Here is a 21,880-nt window from a genome sequence, read left to right as displayed (position 1 = left end):
ATTTGTGTTGGATATATGTCAACGAAACAGCAACTTGACAGACTTGACAAGTTACCCCCCCCCCCCCAAAAAAAAAAAACACCCCAGAAAAATCTCAAGTTAAGATCTTCAAAATAAGAAAAGTGCATGCACCCGTGACCGAGTAAAAATGATGATATATACTATCATCGGCTATCCTCTGAATTCATGATTTCTGATGCTGAATCAAATCTAATTACATCTGTCGGTTTAAAAAAATGAAAAGGGGGGTCTTAAATTAATTGCTAATAAATATAAATATTGTAGGGATTTATGATTTTTGTACTATTGAATTCAGTGGATTTTGACAGTAGGCAAATTTCAAAGTCACTTTTAATCCAACTATAAACATCTGTGCTAGGTTGTTAACTATTTAATTGTAGATCGAAGTGCCTTTAATTATTGATTGAAATAAAAACCTGTCGGATTAATAATTTTAACTCCACTGTACTATCAGTTGAAATTTTGTGTTTTCTTTTCATCTAGGTTAAAATGATTGTTTGTGTTTTCAATTAAGCCGTTTTATAATACGACACGTAAAAGGAAATTAAAAATAGGAAATTTAAATAGGCTGTTGTGCACATGTTAGATCTTAGCAACGCAACGCTAACTCCGTAACAACAACAACCTTTTTATCGGGCACGTGTTCATTTTAGCCAATCAATTCTTTTGTAAATGATTTTGGCAGTCTAGTGTCGAAAATGGCGACTGCTGTAGACTACGGTAGGATGTACACACCAGACAATATGTATACGGGGTATATTAACACTGATACAAGGGTATGTTTAACTTTTTATAACTTTTCATTCTTCCTACATCCGAAATTTTTATCTTGAAAGTTGAATTACTGAAATGTGTACTTTTTTCAGGTGGGGGACGAAGTTGTCACTCAAGGGTTAGCAAAAGATTTAGAGGCGTTTTACAATAAAAGTGATTCTTCAGGAGATAGAACTAAAGCTTTGGAGTTATTGTCGTCCTTAAGAATTGGAGGGGAACGTCAACAAGAACAATATCCACGACCCCATACTGCCATGCCAACTGTTGGAGGTAAGTTCAGAGGTCAAGGCCATGCCGATGATGGGGCCATAGTTGAGGATCCAAATTTTCATAAGAAGATAAGAAGGACCCCACTGAAACTGAAAGATATCCCACTAAAGTCAGGGTTAATCCAAATTTTTCACATAAAAGGGGGACAATGTACCCCCCTTTTCCCTCATTTGGATCTGCATATATATTTTTTTTGTAGGTCTGGGACCAAGTCTGGGTTACACATGTAAAATATGGGGAGGGGTATACATATTTATAAATATCTCTGTCAGAATACACCAAAATGCAATCTTTGAAGTAAAAATCACATCATAATCAGTTTCAGTTTCAAGTATGTGAAATTTTTTAAGAAAAACAGTTTAGCCTAAATAATGAAAAGTGTAATCCAAATGCATATACATAAGACTAACTCATTCCAATGGGGAACTTCATGTATTCCAAAAATGATAAACAGTCCATCAATAGATGGAGTTATCTTTAATCTTTGATAGTCTTAAAACAAAATTTTCTTAACTCAACTAGTTATTGGAGTTATTGCCCTTTAGTGATATATTTTTTTGACATGTTTTTACTATTTTCTTGAAACCTATAAAAGATGAATAGAAACATTGAAATGAAATGATTATCAGCAGGATATTACATGTATTATAATTAACAAATTATTAAAGATCGACAATAACATTGTACACACATATGTACAAAATGTATGTGTATGTCAACATGACTGAAATTATGAGTTAACTAATTATGGAGTTATTTCCCTTAATTAATATTATTTGATAATTTTAATATAAAGTGGCCATAGTTGAAGATGAAGATGAGCCCCACAGGCTCTTTAGAGACTCATTATACACTGTTATAGTTACTAGTTTTCACTCACTAAATGCCTCCTCTCTAAAATATAATAAAATGTATTGGTAATAAGTGTTAAGATAGTTTTAGGGTCAATAATTAACATAAATCTACTTGTACATGTACATGCCAACAACCAATTTTTTTTGCCAGAGAAAGACCTGGGCCAGTGGTGGATCCAGAACTTTTTGTAAGGGGGGGGGGGGGGTGGGGGGGGTTACTGGCTGACCTAAGGGGTTGGGCTGCTCCAGTCACGCTTCAGTGATTCCCTATATAAGCAACCAAACTAAGTTACTTTTCTCCCGAAAAGGGGGGGGGGGGATCCGCCTTTGTGGGCCATTAAAAAGATTGTTTGTTTGCCTTAACCTTACCTACCCAAAAAATAGCTGATGTTAACAAGTTTTTTTAATCAAATAAACATGGAGACTAAAAAACATTTGACTATTTCTCTTTGTTGAAAAAAAAGAAACAAAATGCCTACCCTTCACCCACTGTTTCAACCTTTGGGTAGGGTTTGGACAAACCAAAATATTTTTTTAAGTGTTTCCCTGACAAACATGATAAGACATCATAAGTAGAAACAGCATGAACTTCCAATATACAGTAATGGCAGTTTTCCACCTCTAACTTTTACTATGTTTGATAAGAAAAAAGTAAAAGAATCTGATACAAGAAAGTCGAGGAAATAATTATTCTAGAGCCTTCAATGCAGTTGTGAAAAAACTGTTTACTGATTAAGGTAAGGTTTGCATGAAACCTGGATTTTTTTCTTAGTGATATTACACCAATATGATACATCATTTTGTTCAGGGAGGAGTACCCAATCATTTAATGAAAAAAAATCAAACATCGCCCGTCCATTTTTTTCATGTGAAAAGCTCAAAATTCCGATTTTTGACGATTTTTAGGGAAAATTGTATTTGAATTCTTCTGAAATAATAATGTATGCGAGAGACTATAAAAAAAATAAAACTGAACAAAATATGTATAAATAATTGTGGTCCATTCATTAATAATAAATTTTAATTAAAAAAATCATAAAAAGTTCCTAAAAACAAGATTTTTTTAATTTTTGGGTTAAAAAAAACCCGTTGCCATGGCAACAAAAAGCCAAAAATATCCCTTTTCCGGGTCCACCGTTTTTGTAAAAAACTGTGAACTTTAGGATTTAACTATTTGCATTATAATGAGCTAATAAAATTGGTATGTCCCCGAACTCGTTTTTACGGAAATGGGCGTTATGTGTTCATCTTGTCATTTCTGTAAAACACAAAAATATTTTTTTTGTTGATCTCCAAATAAGGGAGTCATCTTTAATAGCATCTTTTTACAAAGAATCATTTTGTCTTGTAACACTTTGGGACTGAACATAGTCAAGGAGAGAAAACAGTGATTAACTTAGGGATGACATCAAAAGATCAATGTAGGATAAAAAAAAACTGAATTCAAATAGTTTGGGGGGTGGGGGGGATAAAAGTTGCTGCAAGTTTTTATTAATTTGACATCGATTTTACATATATCCATGTTGGTCAATCAAATTTTTCCCAAATTAAGTTAAGAGGGGGGAGGGGGTCAGTGAACAAACTATGGGAATTAAGTTTTTTTTTTTATCCTTCATTGAACTTTTGATGTCGTCCCTTAACTTTTATGGCCACAACTATCAGTCGGAAGGGGAGGTGTTTAAATTTTGTCATACTTGTGTACTAATACATGTACAAGACTCTTGAGTTTGAAGAAATGTGTCCATGGGACATTGCTGATGCCCCCTCTTGCATAAATATAAACCATTATAAAGCATTGTACGTATAAATTTTATAACATTTGGTTGAAGCAAACTAAAGGTAGAGAACAGAAACGAAAAATTCAGAAAACAACCTCATAAAAATACTCCCGAGCGTCGTCACTACATGTACTTCATTATGATCTCTTATATATATACGGAGAAAGACTAAAAACTAACAATTTCCCGGATTTTATAGTGAGTCCGTGCATGTGTAGAGACACATGTTACCATCCTTGTTTTTAGATAAATTAATTCAAAGTTGACTGATATGCATAGAAGTTTGTTTGATTAGGGGTTGTAAAATGTCCGGTGGCAAATACTTCAGGTATGTTCAGGACGACACAATACAATAGTTGTGTCTGAAAGACACATTTTTAATGCATCCATAAAAAAAATTACGATTAGAAACATTCCGTCAGTTGTAAAAGTGATTGATAAAATAACATATATTTCGAATGATGTAAACGTGTGGGTTACTCTTTATTAAGTAAAACACATCAGTGGCGCATTATGTAAATTCCAACCATTTTAAACGAAATTGACTCAAAGTGTCACAAAAAATGTGCCGTTTTTCACTCAATCCTGCGTTTCTATAATTTGTATTTATACTTTATAAAAAATCGGAAACGGCGTGCATCAGACTTGTAACAAATTCAATGAAAGAGACAGCTTAACAGTCAGTGAAAAAATTATCGGGGTTCTTGAAGCAGAATAAACAACACTTCTATCTTGTGAAAGGACAGGACGGGGACAAGCCATCAAAACACAAGATATTAGATCGATTTTTGTTGAAATGAGCTTCCCACACATTAGGTTTTTTAAAGGTTTTACGGCGGGTGACAGGAGAAAAGGGACGGGAGAGAGGAGAAATGTGTACCCTGTCCGACCCCTCATAAATCTAAAACTGTAAAAGTGACGACATCAAAATTCAAATTTATTCTGTGTTTTTGTGGTAAAAAGCATTATGCATAAGTTTTATATATCAGTTGGTTGAGGCAAACTAAAGTTAGAGAACGGAAACCAATTTTGTAAAAACGGACGTACATTCGGATGGACGTACAAACAGACAAGGATAAAACTCAATACCCCTTGCTACGGCGGGGGCATGAAAATGTACATTTATGAAATGAAATAAAATAAAATTCCGCGAAACTTTATGAATGGTTTTTGCACAAAGACGTTACGGCTTTAATAACGTGACGTCATATAAATGAAAACTAACAAACTGAATGTCATAACGTTACTTGTACGATTCAAATTTTGATAAAATTACACCAAAACGGCGATTTTGAGGTAGGTGTTGTTTTATTTTCGATAATATTGTAGTTATCGAACATAATGGTTAATTCAATTCAAAATGGCAGATCCCTCCTTTTTTCAATTATTTGAAATCGAGTTATCTCCCTGTGTACGCAAACCTTACCTTAAATTTTTTCATTTAATAATTATTAAAAATTGTATTGATAGCTTAGATCGTACTGTGTAGTAAAGTAGCTGTGTGTTAATAATGAATGGATAGACCTGTTTGGTATTTAAATATAAAATTGTAAGGTCTTAACTATTATTAATACCTCATTTAACACAATAATGAAAGCAAGCCTGACTTACGTATTTATAATTTTGTATTGAGAGAAAAAACTTTTTAATCTCAATTGCATTGAATTGTCAATAAGCAGTTCCTTCGATGTATTGGCAATCATTCTAACAAGTAAACTTGACTAACCAAATAAAATCATGATCAAATTTCTTTTTTTAAATTTCCGAAAAATCTTTCGACAGAATATTAGTTTTCAATGTAAAAACAATTGTGATAGTAAAATAGCAGTTGAAATCGCATTGTACCAGTGTGTTTCCTTGTTAGATTGTTGAATTACAAGTAAATTTTAACAACTAAGTTTAATGAAACTATTTCTATTGTTGACTGTGTCAATATTGGATAAAAGGTAACTAAACATGAATCAATTAAAATGATATATGGGCTACTATAGGGGGGTTTACTTAAGTTTTCTGTGACAGGCATATATGATAACATTCATTATTGATGTAAATTATTAATCACAATATCATTTATTTAAATTTAAGAAATTCGATGTAACCAGGCATCGCTGCATGTCATAGTATTCTAATGAACATAAGTATGAAGATACTTTAGATAGTTCTTCTCTTTACTAAGTATTTCAAACGACAAGACATTTAGTATTGTATTAATTTGTTTAAATTTGAACAGTGAAAGTGTACCAAGGTTTAATTTTTTTCTATGACAGGTGCATACGATAACATTCATTTGAGATGTAAATTATTAATCAAATGTTAGTGTTCCTTTAGATTTTCAAAAGTTGATGTTACCAGGCATGTCATAGTTATAAACAAGTAAAAAAAATGAACAAAACACAAATACCTGTTTATGTAACGAATCAACAAATGACAACCACTCAATTACATGCTCCTTACTTGTGCATATATATACATGTATATATATAATTAATTAAGACAACAAATTTCTAAAAGTTATATTTTTGATTTATAAATGCATTGTTTAATGTAAATATGATTTGCTTTCTCTTAGATAAACTAATATTTTTGATTATATATATGAGTTGATGATTGTTGAAATTTAATTCATAATACAAACATTTATATGGACTTTGGCTTGTTGATACATAATTGATAGTAAGTTTATAGTGATCAAGTCCTTCAAATTCAAATGGCAGTTTTAAAACATAAGTAAAGGTCACATTATTTATAAGTGTATAAATTATAAAATGTGTTACAGATACAAATTAATGTATGTTGGAGATCATATGAAATGTATGTAAATTGTTTGACTGAATATTTCAGGCCAATACCATTCCAATCCATATGTCACGTCATACACTAGGGATTATCCACAGAAGGAGCAACCATTCACGGGAGCAACAAGGTAAATATAGCTGATAAACACACTTGCAGCAAATATATACACACAACTCAAAATTGAAAACAATGATCAAACCTATGATTGTGTTGGATAAAAATCGCAATTTTTATACCTGTGCATGTAAAACAAATTTAGTTGTAATGGGTTCTAAATACAGCACAAACAACATTTTCCAAAAGACCCAAAAAGTGACAGAGTATATTTTCTCAAAACACATTTGAAATTGACTAACAGGTCGAACAACTAATGTTCTTAAACCCTGCTGATATATATATACTGGTAATGATAAGAATAAGAAGATGTGGTATGATATTTGCCAATGAGACAATTACCCACAGATGAAATAATGAAGTACACCTGTAACTTGTAGCAACTATACATGTAGGTTTAAATGTTATACAAATGTATGTATCTACATTGTATGTTGGAACTAAAAAGTAATACAATGTACATATCTAGAAGGTTGTACTATTTTCTTATCTAGCAGGGGCTAGTACTGTGGATTCATGCTATTCATTGGATACTCATTTTCGTGGATTTTGTGGGTACAGGTGAACCATAAAATTGAGTTTTCAACGAAATACTGATGTTCTATAAGGTAATTTGCAGATTTTGACAAAATCAAAAAAATAAATATTCACAAACATGCAAGTTTTCCTCAATATACGAAAATTGGTACCAATGAAAAAAAATGAATCCACAGTATAAAGTAGAGTTTTGCAGTGAATATTTGTTGGTTTATTTTATACATTCGTATGAGCTTGAAAAGGAATTCCAACTTCTTATCAATGAAAAAAAATGTTGTACTCAGTCTGATAGGAAACCTTCATGTACAGATGAAGTTAGGGATTAAAATATGAGATATTTTCTACTTCTCCCTTTCATATAGAATGATTATGCCAATGAGAATAAATGCATCTACACTTAGTATTTCCATTTTATTGTAGCTGAAAATAACATTTCCTCAATATTGCCATTGATAGATGTAGAAAAGACATGATTTTTTTTAAATACCAATACATGTACATGTATATATAACAATTTGTAAATTATATTTAGTTTAGGAAACATGAGGGAAAACATGTTTCTCATTTAAAATCAATTCAGTTCAGGATCAAAAACACCTTTCCTTCTTTGAGTTTCTCATTTAAAATTTTAATTACTAATTTGTATGCTGTTACAACCTTATATACAAAGCCATTTTTCTAAATAATTATATTGATAGCATTTTATTACCATAATTGATAAATGCATCATTTAGCACAACCAAATTGGATCAAAGTATGTTTGAAATACACTACAGCTCATTTGTACAATGAATTATAGTTTCACAATAGAACAGTTTTATTTTACTTTTCAAAGGGCTCTGGTGAAAGAATTTTGATTATGATGAACAGGAAATTCAAGAATAAATTATAAACATTTTTTGTAACAACTCCGGAACTTTTACTTTTTTTTTTTTTTATCAAAAACTGGAATATTTTAAAATTGAAGTTTTTCTTTTGAACAGATTTATTTTTTTGTCAATATACATTCTTATATTTATGGTTTCAAGTCAAATTGACAGTAATGATTATATCAGATCCTGTGTTTGAAAAAAATTATCCAACGAAAATTGGATCCAATTAGTGTATTGAATTGTTTAAAATCAAAGGATATTGTTTGTGAAAGTAGGCCTGGCTAGTTGCTGAAACATGTACTGGTTACAAAATATGACTTAAAAATACTTTGTATCCTGTTGACACATCTCCTTATTACTTTACTTACTTAATCCTCTTCTTGCACATGAGGCCACTACCCTTAGCCCTCCACTGTTGCCTGTCTTGAGCCTTTCTTTCCGCCTCTCCCATGTCATTCCCATGATTCTCAGTTTACTTTCTATTGTGCGTCCCCATGTTTCTTTTGGTTTCCCTTTCTTTCTTTTCCCTTCTGCTGGTGTCCAACGAAGAGCTATCTTTGTTATGTCATCTTTGTCTTTTCGAAGAACATGACCAATCCATTTCCATCGCCTTTCTTTAATTTCTACTCTGATGTCTCTTTGTAAAGTTAGGTTATATAGGTCTTTATTACTGATGGTTTTTGGCCAGAATTTTACGAAGACACGTATTATGGAATGATAACAGTTTGTTGAAGTCTAATTTGATAACCCTCCTCATTCATGTCATTAAAAAACTTTTATTTATTGATACAGCAAATTAATTTAAAGACTTCTTATTTGTTATTTTTAGACCGATGACATCACATGGTTTTAGAAATGGACCAATTGGAGATACTACTTATGCAGAAGAATATAAAGATAAACCAAACAGGCCAACATCACCTATCAGAAGTGGATCTGCATCTGGACAAAGAAATAATAATCCACATCCATTACAGGTATAAACCACAAAAAGCTAAAATGTACTTTAAACAATCAAACAATGGCCACCTTATAATAACTAAAAATTTCCAATACAATATTTCTTCTTATATATTAAGCTCTCTTAGTGTTTTTAATTTAAATTTTCTGTAAGCAAAATATATTTGAATATCAGAAAACCTGACTTCTTGACTATGGAATCTGTAGGAAAAGTCTTTCTTTTCAAAATTAATTTCAAGTCTCAAAACTCAGCGTATGTAATTACTAATGTTTTTTTACTTAAAGAATATTTTTCTTTTATTTAAATGATTAAAAAATTAAATCGACAAATTTGTCTTTTTTAATGGAAAGTAATGTACAGATTTGTGAGAAATGTAACTTTTGTTAATTTAAAGTGCACACAAAATCATTATCTTTGCTTTTAACATACATTCTAATGCATATTAATTGCATATATATCTGAAGAAAAAAAAATGATAAGGTCTACCAACTGTACACTGAAGTCAAAGCTGTCAGACGACTTCTTATTGCCTTTTAATGACAAATTTTACTTCTTTTTTTCATTTTTATACCCCTGATTTCAGGACTTCACTTATAATGGACATACAAACACAGTTGTCTGTCCATCTATAAGTTTGTCATCAACACGTGACAGTATAATTGGTTGGTTTAAATACATATACTGCCTCTTTTTAAGGCATTTATGGTATGGCGATTCCCAACAAAATCCCAGGCAGAACCTAAACCTAGTCCCTGGTCAGAGGAGTTGACAGATGATAAAATTAACCAAGTACACAAGCGGCTATGTCAGTCCACTTACCAGACAGATTATCTAGGAATTCCTCAGGGTATGTTAATAAAGGACAATCATTTGCTATCCTATATTTTAACTCCACTTTCAAGAGATTTCCTATGTTACTACAAGTGGTAAAACAGTCAGAAACTTTGCCTCTTTGGAAATGGAGTTTTTCTTGGACAAAGTTCCAATCAGATATTGTTTACTTCATAAGTATTAAGGTTACATTGTTGTTTTCCCTAATTAAGACGTTTTGCCTTCAGACATGTCAGAACAAAAAGCTAAAGTATTCTATGGTTTTAAAATGACTTCTGTTTGCCCAGGTGCCACGAATTTAGATAACAAAATCCATTGGAAAATAATCTTCTTTACTAAGAAACTATATGAACATGGTTGAATATTGCTTACTAAATAAGTTGCAAATATTTCATACATATTCAGAACATTGAGGAGAACACTTTTGTTAGATTTGCAAACATATGCACCCGTACAGTTATGATCCCAATGATTTGCACAATTTTATAAAAAGAAAGATTCAATCTACATAGATGATTAAAGTTTGAATTAGTTATATACATAGACAAAATAGAGATAAATGTGCCAAAAGAACTGGAATTGCCAGAGTCTGCAAAAACTTGTTTTAATTTTATATCGATATTTTTGAAGCAAACCTTAGATTCTATTTCATTCTTTTTTGGCAGGTTTCCAATTAAAAAGTGCCTATACTCTTCCACCAGATTGGAAGGCAGACATTCCATACACGTTAGACAGTGTAGCAAGATATTCTTATCAAAACCCATCACAACCTGAAAAATTAAAACTTCCTATCTCAAGATATGGCAGTAATAAAAAGAAAAGTATGGCTGTTAATGGCACAAGTAAGTATATGCACTGTCAAAATATGCCATTTTGAAAAGTAACTTCAATAGTGCAAACAAAAGTTGATACAATATTTTTGTAGAAAATGAAAGAAATATTAAAATGAAAAATACAAGCAACCAAAACATTTAGAAAAAGATGAAAACAAATATAAGGAGATATGGTATGAGTGTCATGAGACAACTCCCCATCCAAGTCTCAATTGTAAAAAGTAAACCATTATAGGTCAAAGTGCAGCCTTCTACAAGCTGTTTAAGGGCCCCAAAAATGACTTGTGTAAAACCATTTAAACAGGAAAAAACAACTAGATCTGCCATTGCAAGCAATTGCAAATGTCACCCTTCCCCCATTTCCACTAGATTGCAGCCAGTTTTATTGACATTCTAAAAATAAAATTATAAGTACTGTTAACAAACTAATTTTTCATGACTTTCACAAGTAGAAAAATAAAGCGAATATGAATTTAAAACTTTGATCTTTCCTTTTCTAACTTCATAATGTAAATTTGAAAACTGATAGATGTAATTGCTGTGAAGTGGCCTTAAAGCAAAATAAAGTATCTGCGAAAATAATTCTGATCAGATTGTTGATATAATTTCTTTCTAGACCTAAAAAGGCTATAAATTCAATTTACAATAACTTTGTCATAAATTAATAAATTGCATGGAAAAAAACCTTATTGATTTATTGTGGGTTAGTCTATAACTAGTTAATTTGCTCAAAGAGACTGATAGGATCTCTTTCTCATATATAACAATACAATAATTGTACAAAGCATCATGTTGCATGCACAATTCATTAGATCTACCTTATAAAGGTAATAGTAAATAGAGGCAATTACACTCAACGGGAAAGAAAGAAACACAATTAAAAAAAAATAGAAATTTTAATTTATAAGATATATAAAATTCTGCCATGTCTGTGGACATTTACATAATCACTGTTTGCTTAATGTCAACATTTTTAAAAACTGAAACTGTGGATTTTTTTATTTTCATGGAAACCAATTAATACAAGTAATAAAAATTGAGGAAAACTGGCAATTTGATTGATATTTAATTCGGTGGTTTTTGTCAAAGTCTGCATAAATTCCTTTAGAAAATTGTCATTTGTGTGACATTGAAAATCCACAATATCCTTGAAAATGGATATCCAACAAATAGTAATAATTAGTAATAAACATTAGATGTATGTTTCATTATGATACATTATTCTGATTGGCTAACTGCACATCACATATAATTCCTTATAAAGTAATTGCATTACTTAATAAAACTTTTCATTCATGATAACACGTGGTCCCACATTAAAGTGCACAGTTGAATTAAATAAAACAATTATAAAATTCGTGTTTTCATGATCATAGCTAAAAATTGTAATTATAAGTATTGAATGCTTCTTTTTCTAACTTCATAGGGTTGTAAAAGTGTTGACCGTGCGCACATTTTTAGAATGAAGTGCTTCAGCGCTTCATACAAAATGTACTTCGGTCAACGCTTTTACACCCCAATGATGTTACAAAAAGAAGCATTCAATTCTTAAATGAATCCACAGTTTTTTATAAATATACAGATGTTTGACACAATCATGTTATCAGTTGTATAAGCTTTATAATTTATATAATTCTGTTTTCAGTACCAACAGCGTCGTTAAGATATAATCATATAAAACAGAGAACAACCTACGACAGACACTACAATGATAATTCTGGTAATGTGGTACAACAAATTAAAGATGTCGGCCGTAAACTTGGTGCCGAAACTCTGAAAAAATATTACGAAAAGGCAGCACCCGAAGGTAACTATCACATTTTATTTTGTGTTTTTTTGGCTTTTTGAAATTTTATGCTAAATTGAAGATACATGTATGTAGTTGGGTAAGTAGTTGCAAATTTAGAATTTGAATGACTTCACTGACAATTTGTTTTGTCTGCACATGTGTTTTCTGCCTGAATCACAAATTATCATCTTAACATGCATTTGACAAAGATTAGTTGAGCATGGGTTTGAGGAATTTTGTTGTCAGTTGAACATTGTTTTGGTTTTTATGATGCATTTAATATATTTGGGTAGTGCAATAAATAAACACATTGTTCATGAACAAATAAAACTTAGATGAATACTAAATGCTATACCAATAGATTTTGAATATTATACAATTACTGTCTTTTGATGAGGTAAATATGCGGTTTTATTGACTTTTGAAAGAATGATATTCACTGAGGCTGACGGCCGAAGTGAATATCAGTTTTTCAAAAGTCAATTAAACCCCATGTTTACCGAAACAAAAGACAGTAATTGTTTTATTCTATATTCCGAGGGAAGAAAATCATATATTTAATGTCAAACATATATCAAAACAAATTGTACATGAAACATTTTACCATAACGTTGCATGAAAAAGCGTGTGACGTTTAGCGCGGTGAATAACACTTCCTCAGGTGAATATGCTTTTTTATTCAAAATCCAATTCATATAGAGAAACCTACTAAAATAATACCAATATGGAATAATTAGTCTTATTAACCCTATTAATTCAATACATTTTTTAAATAAGATAAAAGCATTTATTTGAGTCCAAATATTTTTTTTGGAAAAGGAATGTAAAAAATGTAAAACTTGACGTCACATGTGTTATGCTTCAGTGGAGATTATATTATGCTACAGTGAACTTGATTCTGTCAAGCCACTGCTCTGAAAAGAAAAAGGTTCATGTTGTTGGACTTTGCACATCACTATCTCATTATATCAGTAAATGTGCATTACAAAGCTGTCTGTGCCAAACTGTTTTAGAGTTTGTCTGACCGAAAAAGAAATTTGATGTTTTACTTCAATATCTTTTCTAAAAATTCTGAAAATTTCTGTCTGACCAAATGATTTTTTGTCTGACATTTTTGTCAGACAGACAGGTTTGGGATACATTGTTGTTATTGGTCTTTGAACATCACTATCTCTTCATATCAGTAAATTTGCAGTACAATGTCAATGGAATATGGTACATGTATAAAATTTCACAGATTACACTTCAATGTTTCTGAGTATCTTATATACAGGATTTGAGTTTGGTGCATTATTGGAAAACATTGCTATGATTTCAAGGTGAAGGGCAAGAAAAGAGAGATTGGTTGTTTTCAGTTATACATGGTATTGTCTTATTTTGATTTTCCAAAAAGTCGTAAAATATGATTCAGTTTACCGGTAGTTGTTTTTCAACATTTTTTACATACATGTAACATTAGCTGGTGTCTCATTCTTTAATTGCATCATCACTTCAATTTGGATTAAAACAATTAACAAGACTTTGTGTATTTGAGACAGCTATTAAACAGTTTGAAATCATTCTTGATATATCTTGAAAATTTGTAACACTGTTTTCATAGTATTTTTAATGTTTCTGACATTTATTGTTAAGTTATGATCATGAATTAATTTAAATTGAAAGAAAAATCATAGCTGTATTTGAATTTGCAAAATTTGGAGCCAAGTGATTATTTTGTTGGTTAGAAGAGAAGTTTTAGATACTGTTTAATAGTTGTCATTTTAAAGATGTATAAACATGCCCAACGTTAAAAATACCAGACAAAGAGAGATAACTCTATTTTGGATCAGCTAAGAGTATTTTATTTTGTTGTTCATCGAATGAAAACAGTGTTGCAACCATGAAAATTGCTTTTATTAGAAGTTTTTGATGTGACAAAAAAAGTTTATTAGAAAATGACTCTTTTCAAAGTGTTCTAAATTTTAAAAAAAATGTTCAATTGAAATTTGCTACTCTTCAAAGTTTTCAATGTTATAAAATAAAATTCACTTAAAAATTGCTCCTTTTCCAAGTTTTCAATGTAATAACACAGTTTTGTATTGCATGATTTTGTACATCTTTTATATTTGCATACAGTCATAACTTTTAGTGTGGATTTTACAGTTTTGCTTTGTTTTTGTTTTCTTGCAGATAAAGACACAATTAGGCGAATACTAGATGCATATAGATCAGGAGATATGCCACCATCAAAACCAGTGCATGCCCCAACTCCCCCTCCGTACCGCCCTGCTTCTCGAACACCCAGCAGATCAAATCAACCGAGCACGCCTATATCAGATTCCGATAATAGTGTTCCAATAAACATTTCAAACAGGGTCTCTGGACCAAATAGTCCAGCTATGACACCAACTCCAGTGAGAAAACCAGGGTCTCGAGTTGCATGTACGCCTATTACGGACTATAATTCAGGCAATCCTACCAACTACAGCCGTCCACCACAGTTTCAGTTTCCGATGCAAGTGCCGATGCCTAATTATAGTCCTGCTCCAGGTCCATACAGCCCTGCAGAATTTTTACATTAATAAACATGATTTTCTAGTCAGTCTTTTTTTTCGCTACATTTTCAGATGTGTTAGTACTTAAGTAGGGACTTTGCTATTTTTTGTGGTTTGATGAAATCCTACTCTATAAACATTTAATGTTTAGATCTCTTTTGCAAACTTTTATTGTTAAAAGTTTGAATTTTCTCTGAGGAGATCACTAAATTTTTTTTTTTTATTTGTTATGGATGTTTTTTTGTATTGTTAAATGTTGTCTCACATTTTTCACAACCATTTTATATGTTTTCTTTTCCTAATTTGCACAATTTAGTACTAAACTGCATTTAACTTTTATTACCTCGTCGTAGATAATAACAATAATGATATATAATGAAATATTAAACAGATGATGAAAAATAGAAAACTATATATTTTATTTATTTTAACATATTGAAGTTAGAAAATTAGAAATCATGAATTTTGCTTATCTTTTGTCTGGCAAATCTTTTAAAAATATTGATACTATAATTTTGCATATTCAAATATGAACTGAAAAATTATTTTTTTAAAGTATTAGAAGCTTATTAAAGTTGTAAAATGTCATGACATCATTTCAGAAATAATTTCCCAGAATGTTGATGGTGATGATTACGGGAATCTGTACAGTGAACCCAAACCGAGGTTCAAAATGTCACAAGGGTCACCAATAGGTGGCGCCATAAAGTTCCCTCCAATACAACAGGTATCAAGATTAGACCGAATATCAGATTATGAAGGTCCAGTTATTGTTTAGAGACTTGATGTAAAATCTATAGTTATTTAATCAGCTAGGTTCGAAATGCTCATCGTTGTGTAAGGAAGAAAAATGAGGTGATTTGAAAGCATATTCAAATTTGAATTTTATATCTCATGGTATTTTACCTATGTCTTATTTAAGAATTGTATATAAGGAGCAGGAATTTCAAAAATGTGATATATGCAGCATGATTTTCAAAGGTGCCTTCAAATGTATTCTTTAAAATAGGAAAAACAAGGAGAATTACAGGTCTTCACATTTATTGTTTTGACTAGGAACATATATATATTAATTTGTTTTCAATTTAGACTTTATTTTTATTTTTGTGGGAAGCGTGGACAAAATTTATCAAACTATTACTTTCTTTAAGCATTTATACATGTCTCAGTTCATAATTGTAAATGATTTGGTTGTAAATCTTTATATTAAGGTGGTACCTAACACTACAGGGAGATAACTCTGTAAATTCAGCTAAATGTTTTAATTACATTGTGTTGTAAAAGGAATATTAAGCTTCTCACTGATCAAAATTGGTGTTTGTCAAATTGCTATATAACCAGTGTAATTTTTCTGACAAAACGGTTGGTTCAAAATTTTGTAAATTTTTATATTTTTGTTAAAGTGTCAAAGTAAATACTTTGACAAAGTTTTATGAATATTAAACGAGCCAAATTAATTTTAGCGAAGTGTTGGGTACCACCTTAAAGACATTTGTTAAGTTTAATTGTTATTGGTTTGTTTATGAAATAAAAAGTTTGAGATGTGTATGCTTTTTAAGGTTTGGGGAATTTCTTATAAAATATTTTTGGTATTAAATTTGCTATTTAGATTGCTGTCACATACTTTTCATAATTTTATTGTAACTATTAATTTTATCCATAAAGCTATTTGAAATGTTTTATGTATATTTTTATGGTTGCCTTTATTATTATTTTTTGCATAAAAATTGTATTAAAATCTGCATCATTTTAAACAGTTAAACATTTATTTTTTAAATGTTTTGAATTAAATATAATAAGGAAAACATTTATGCACAATCCAAAAGCTAAAAATGATTTTATATTTTTAAATATGACAATAAAAGTTAATAGTGCAGCATTAAAAAAAAATGCTATTATGAATACACTTTTTGCATATGTCAAAGACATTTATTAAATTGGTTGCAATGAAATACTGTAATTTTCTTGTGATATTGAAAGAATAATATAACAATATAGAGAGTATAAAATTGATGGAATTTTTATCTGTCCCATAAAATATTTATAGTGCTCTATCCTAAATGATTATTGTCCCAAAATATATGGCCTTTCTGTAATTATATTTGCATCAATTATACATTAAAGGTGAAATAGCCAGGATTACCAAGTTGAACTTGTAAAAATGTCTAGTTTTTGCATATTTTTTATTTTGATGACTACTTCTTTATAACTAATTATTTTCGAAATATATATTTTTGTATATCTAAACAGATAGTGCAATAACAAACAAAAAAAGACAAAATAATTCAACAGCAATTTTGTAAGACTAGCTTCAATACAAAATACTTTGAATAACATCCCATTGTATGGAGTTAAAATTTGCAATTTCTTAAATATTTCGGTGAATTTTCGTTTTTATGAAATTGTGAATTATATTTAAAGAAACAGTACCAGACTTTAAAAGAAAAAAATATTTTGTCAGCTTGTCAAAGGTCATTTTAAATTTTGAATTTCATTTTTCCTCATTAAATGTATTGTACTGCCATCTTATTGTTGGAAATGCAATTAATTTGACCCCATGGTCTATCAATTCGCCGTTTCAGAATCTAATGCAGCCTGGGTAATATTTTCAAAAGTGTACACAAAAACGTCCTGATTGGTCAAAAATGTACATCAAAACGTCCTGATTGGTCAAAAATGTCATAAACAATAGAAATGTAACCAACATTTTATATCTTTGATATGATTAGATTTTTCTTAGTTTTAACATAAATGTATACGGAAACATTTTATGGAAAAATAGATATAATGGTTCCCAAATAAATTCCAATATAACATTGAATTTTTTATACTTTACATTTTGTCTTCTACATTTGGGTTATTGGCCTTATTATGTGTGCATTTATGAAACAAACCACTTTAAGGCTTCACATAAATGCATTTTAAATGTACTTAGATTTTATATATATTATTCTGTTTTGATTGGTTTATTTTTCAAAGACATTTTACTATTTCTAAAATACATCTTTCTGTACTTAAGTGTATTGAATCAGTATTATTTTTCTTGAACACTTGGAAGTGGTTCATATTTTTGTCTGTCTATTTATTATGTAGGTCAATGGGTTTGTAAACTTTTTGAAAAATCGTTAAAAGTAATTAAAGAGATTTTGTAAATGTGCTTTGTATTGAGTTCTTTGTGAGATATGACCTCGCTATGGTATTATAAACAATGAAAGCAGATAAACAATTTGTTAAAGCTAATGAGGAAATTTCTCGCAAAACATCATTCTTTCTCATTGGAGGTATAAAAACATTTTTTGGGGGGAATTCAATAAATATACTACATGTGACGTATCTATCATAGATAACAAAAGATATATTGGAAGTATGGGTTTATCAAATATATTTATTCTGTATGAAATAAAATTACCAGTGAAAAAATTTGTTTAGTGCTTTATTTATTGCTTATTATTTGTCCACTGGATTTCATAGCTTATGATATATTTTTTACACTGGCTTTTTCAAAGATTGGTTTCGAAATGGGGGAGGGGCGATTACATAGAACTTTATAGAACTACTTCACTAAAGACAGCAGTCTTTGTTGTTTAATATATAAATTCAGAAATTATTGCGAGCACTTATTATTGAGATTTTGTTATTTAAGGTGGTACCTAACACCTGAACTAAATTTAATTTGGCTCGTTTAATTTTCTTAAAATTTTGACAAAGTATTTACTTTGACCCTTTGACAAAAATATAAAAAAAATCAAAAAAATTGAACCAACCGTTTAATCAGAAAAAATACACTGGTTATATAGCAGTTTGACAAACACTCATTTTGATCATTGAGAAGCTTAATATTCCCTTAAGAACACAACGTCATTAAAACGTTCTACTGATATTACAGAGTTATCTCCCTGTAGTGTTAGGTACCACCTTAAGACTTAAATGCGATTTTAATTTTTACGATTTTGAGAGAAATCCTGTTTAATTCATATAAAATATTTCAAAATGCGAGTTTGAATAATTGCCTTTACAACACTTTTTTCCCAATAATAAAAACCTCGTAATAATTTGCTGAATTTACGGTACATGTAGTTATAATGTAATTAAGAAAATAAAACACACTTGTGTTACACCAGTTGTGTATATTGTTAACTGTTGTCAAGATAAATCAGGGTTGGTATTAATGTTGTAACAGTGTACTACATGTATGTATATATCTAAATTTGATTTATAGAGAATCTCACAGTGTTTGATTCTAGTCGCTATATAATTTTTTTCTATGGTGCCCTAGATATATTTTATTATAATTTATTTTGCTAAGAGAATAAATTTCTTTATTAGGGCTGTCCACAGGGGGGATTTTTCAAAACCATTTATATTTTGTTTGCTTGTACTTCTTTTATGCTTTCATATGTTCTAAACATAACATCCTATAGAAATATGTAAGTAATTGTTTGTCTTCAAAACTCAAATAACACTGACTGAACAGCCTTCAAAAAATGTCTGCTTCAAAGAATGTTTTATAATTGTTATGTTGAGAAAAAAAAGATTCATATATTTTATAAAAATAGTAAATATTTTATTTTTTAAAAATAGTTAAAAAAAAATTAAGTGAAAATGGATTGAAAAGGTTTTCATGAATTGAGAGATGTATAAGAAACATTATAGAAATTAGTACCAACTAGAAATGCCAATTTTGTTAGCCTCACCTTTTTAGTTTGAGGCTACAAGGTAACAAAGAAGACACCCTCTTGCTTTAGGTTTTATATTTATAGAATATAGTTGTAATTTAGAAATTATACATTCTGCACATAACTATAAGAAGTGTCAAATAGTAGTCAGTTATGCTCAATTACCAATTTTATTTCTGTGATAATCTCAATTTTGCTAGATAATGTTTTTTTCTGCTTTTTTTGCCTATATTTGTTTTTTGACATTTATTTTGTCATTTCTATAATGTTATCTGTGATATAAAGAACGCAAGTAAAATAAAATGTTTCATTGAAATTTCAATGAAGAAAATTATATTGTTTTATTAATTTGTATGAAAACCAGCTTTCAGAGCATGTTCATTATGTCATAAATGGTCAAGAGGTCATAAGGGTTAAATAACCATCTTCTATCATTCAGTTTTCACTTGACCTCAACACAATTTCATGGATTAGTGAACAAGGTTAAGTTTTGTGGCAAGTCCATACATCAGATACTATAAGCAAGATCTCTACTATATTTGGTGTATTGAATTATTGTAAGGTGTAAATGTCCAACTGGTAGGTCATCTGACCTTGCCCTCATTTTAACGAATCAGTAATTAAAGTAAAGTTACTGTTGTGTTTCGATTGGAATTTCTTATACTGTATGCAATAGGTCAACTCTATTTGGTGTTTGAAATTTTTTAACATGTTCATTGCTTAATGTTTGTCTGTACTGTCTATACTATACAGTCTGCTACTAACAGCCTGAAAGTGACATGAAAAACAAACCTTAAATGCATTAGTTTCAACTACAGGATTTTCCCAGTGGACTTACCTCATTTGAATTTCACAGGGCTTTCAAATAATACATCATCCAACATAGCACAGACGCCTACTTTCTTTTAACACATATTTCTATAAACCCCTGAATAAAAGCTGATTAGCATGTAGAAAATAGGAAATTTAGAGGAGTTTTTTAATTTCCTGGAAGTCTGTTAGAAATATATATTGAGTATAGAACACTGCAATCATTTTGAAATATGATGAATTTTACATGAAAGAATTGAATTTCAAAAGGATAAGATATATCAACATTCTGCAAGTCTAAGAAACATAGTAGTATTGAAAAGTACAAAACAACAGCATTTTTGTTGAAGCCTGCGACTTTTGTCGCAGAAAGCTTGACATAGGGATAGAGATCCGACGGCTGCAGTGGCGTTCCCTTACTTCTTCAAAGCTTTATATTTTAGAAGGTGGAAGACTTGGATGCTTCATACTTTGTAAATAGATGCCTCGTGTTACGAAGTTTCCTTCAGTCAAATGTCCAATGTCCTTGACCTCATTTTCATGGTTCAGTGACTACTTGAAAAAAAAGTTAAAGATTTTTAGCTCACATGGCCCGAAGGGCCAAGTGAGCTTATGCCATCACTTGGCGTCCGTCGTCTTCGTAAACTATTTCAAGAATCTTCTCCTCTGAAACTACTAGGCCAAATACTTCTAAACTTTAACTGAATGTTCCTTAGGGTATCTAGTTTATAAATTGTATCCGAAGTTTTGATCTATCAACAAACATGGTCGCCATTGCTAAAAATAGAACATTGGGGTCAAATGCAGTTTTTGGCTTATAACTCAAAAACCGAAGCATTTAGAGCAAATCTGACATGGGGTAAAATTAATTATCAGGTCAAGATCTATCAGATATTCAGATGAATCGGACAACCCATTGTTGGGTTGCTCCCCCTGAATTGGAAATTTTATGGAAATTTTGCTGTTTTTGGTTATTATGAATATTATTATAGGTAGAGATAAACTGTAAACAGCAAAAATGTTCAGCAAAGTAAGACCTAAAAATAAGTCAACATTACTGAAATGGTCAGTTGACTCCTTTAGGAGTTATTGCCCTTTATAGTCAATTTTTAACCATTTTTCATAAATCTTAGTAATCTTTTACAAAAATCTTCTCCTCTGAAACTACTGGGCCAAATTGAACTAAACTTGACCACAACCATCATTGGGGTATCTTGTTTGAAAATTGTGTCTGGTGACCTGGCCAACCAACCAAAATGGGCGCCTTTACTTAAAATAGAACATAGGGGTTAAATGCAGTTTTTGGCTTATACACTGTATCTCAAAAACTAAAGCATATTGAACAAATCTGACATGGGGTAAAAATGTTCATTAGGTCAAGATCTATCAGCCCTGAAATTTTCAGATGAATCAAACAACCCATTGTTGGG

General features: G+C 30.4%; 1 protein-coding gene across 2 annotated transcripts; it reads left to right on the top strand.

Moving 5' to 3' along the window:
- Positions 1-684: 684 nt before the first annotated feature.
- Positions 685-19,974, top strand: LOC139486397 (uncharacterized). Of its 2 annotated transcripts, XR_011655575.1 has the most exons (9): positions 685-797; positions 888-1,065; positions 6,539-6,620; positions 8,846-8,993; positions 9,674-9,824; positions 10,474-10,650; positions 12,287-12,448; positions 15,567-18,607; positions 18,886-19,974. XR_011655575.1 is itself a non-coding variant. In XM_071271272.1 (8 exons), exons 1-8 carry the CDS (start codon positions 720-722, stop codon positions 14,989-14,991), a joined length of 1,368 nt encoding a protein of 455 aa, XP_071127373.1. In that variant the 5' UTR covers positions 686-719; the 3' UTR covers positions 14,992-15,007. The 2 variants fall into 2 exon arrangements, 1 of the variants encoding a protein (XP_071127373.1); XM_071271272.1 differs by lacking the exons at positions 15,567-18,607; positions 18,886-19,974 and adding an exon at positions 14,600-15,007 and having other exon boundaries at positions 686-797.
- Positions 19,975-21,880: the final 1,906 nt, after the last annotated feature.

This window comes from Mytilus edulis, chromosome 8 (genome assembly GCF_963676685.1).
Source record: "Mytilus edulis chromosome 8, xbMytEdul2.2, whole genome shotgun sequence".
Taxonomy (NCBI): domain Eukaryota; kingdom Metazoa; phylum Mollusca; class Bivalvia; order Mytilida; family Mytilidae; genus Mytilus; species Mytilus edulis.
Note: the sequence above shows the minus strand (reverse complement) of the source record. Positions and strands in the feature narration are given on the sequence as shown.

Bases quoted from the DNA above. Each gene is read 5' to 3' on its own strand.
- LOC139486397 (XM_071271272.1), top strand. From the start codon at position 720: ATGGCGACTGCTGTAGACTACGGTAGGATGTACACACCAGACAATATG. The intron at 9,825-10,473 runs GTATGTTAATAA...CTTTTTTGGCAG, and splicing joins TTATCTAGGAATTCCTCAGG to GTTTCCAATTAAAAAGTGCC. The intron at 10,651-12,286 runs GTAAGTATATGC...TTCTGTTTTCAG, and splicing joins TATGGCTGTTAATGGCACAA to TACCAACAGCGTCGTTAAGA.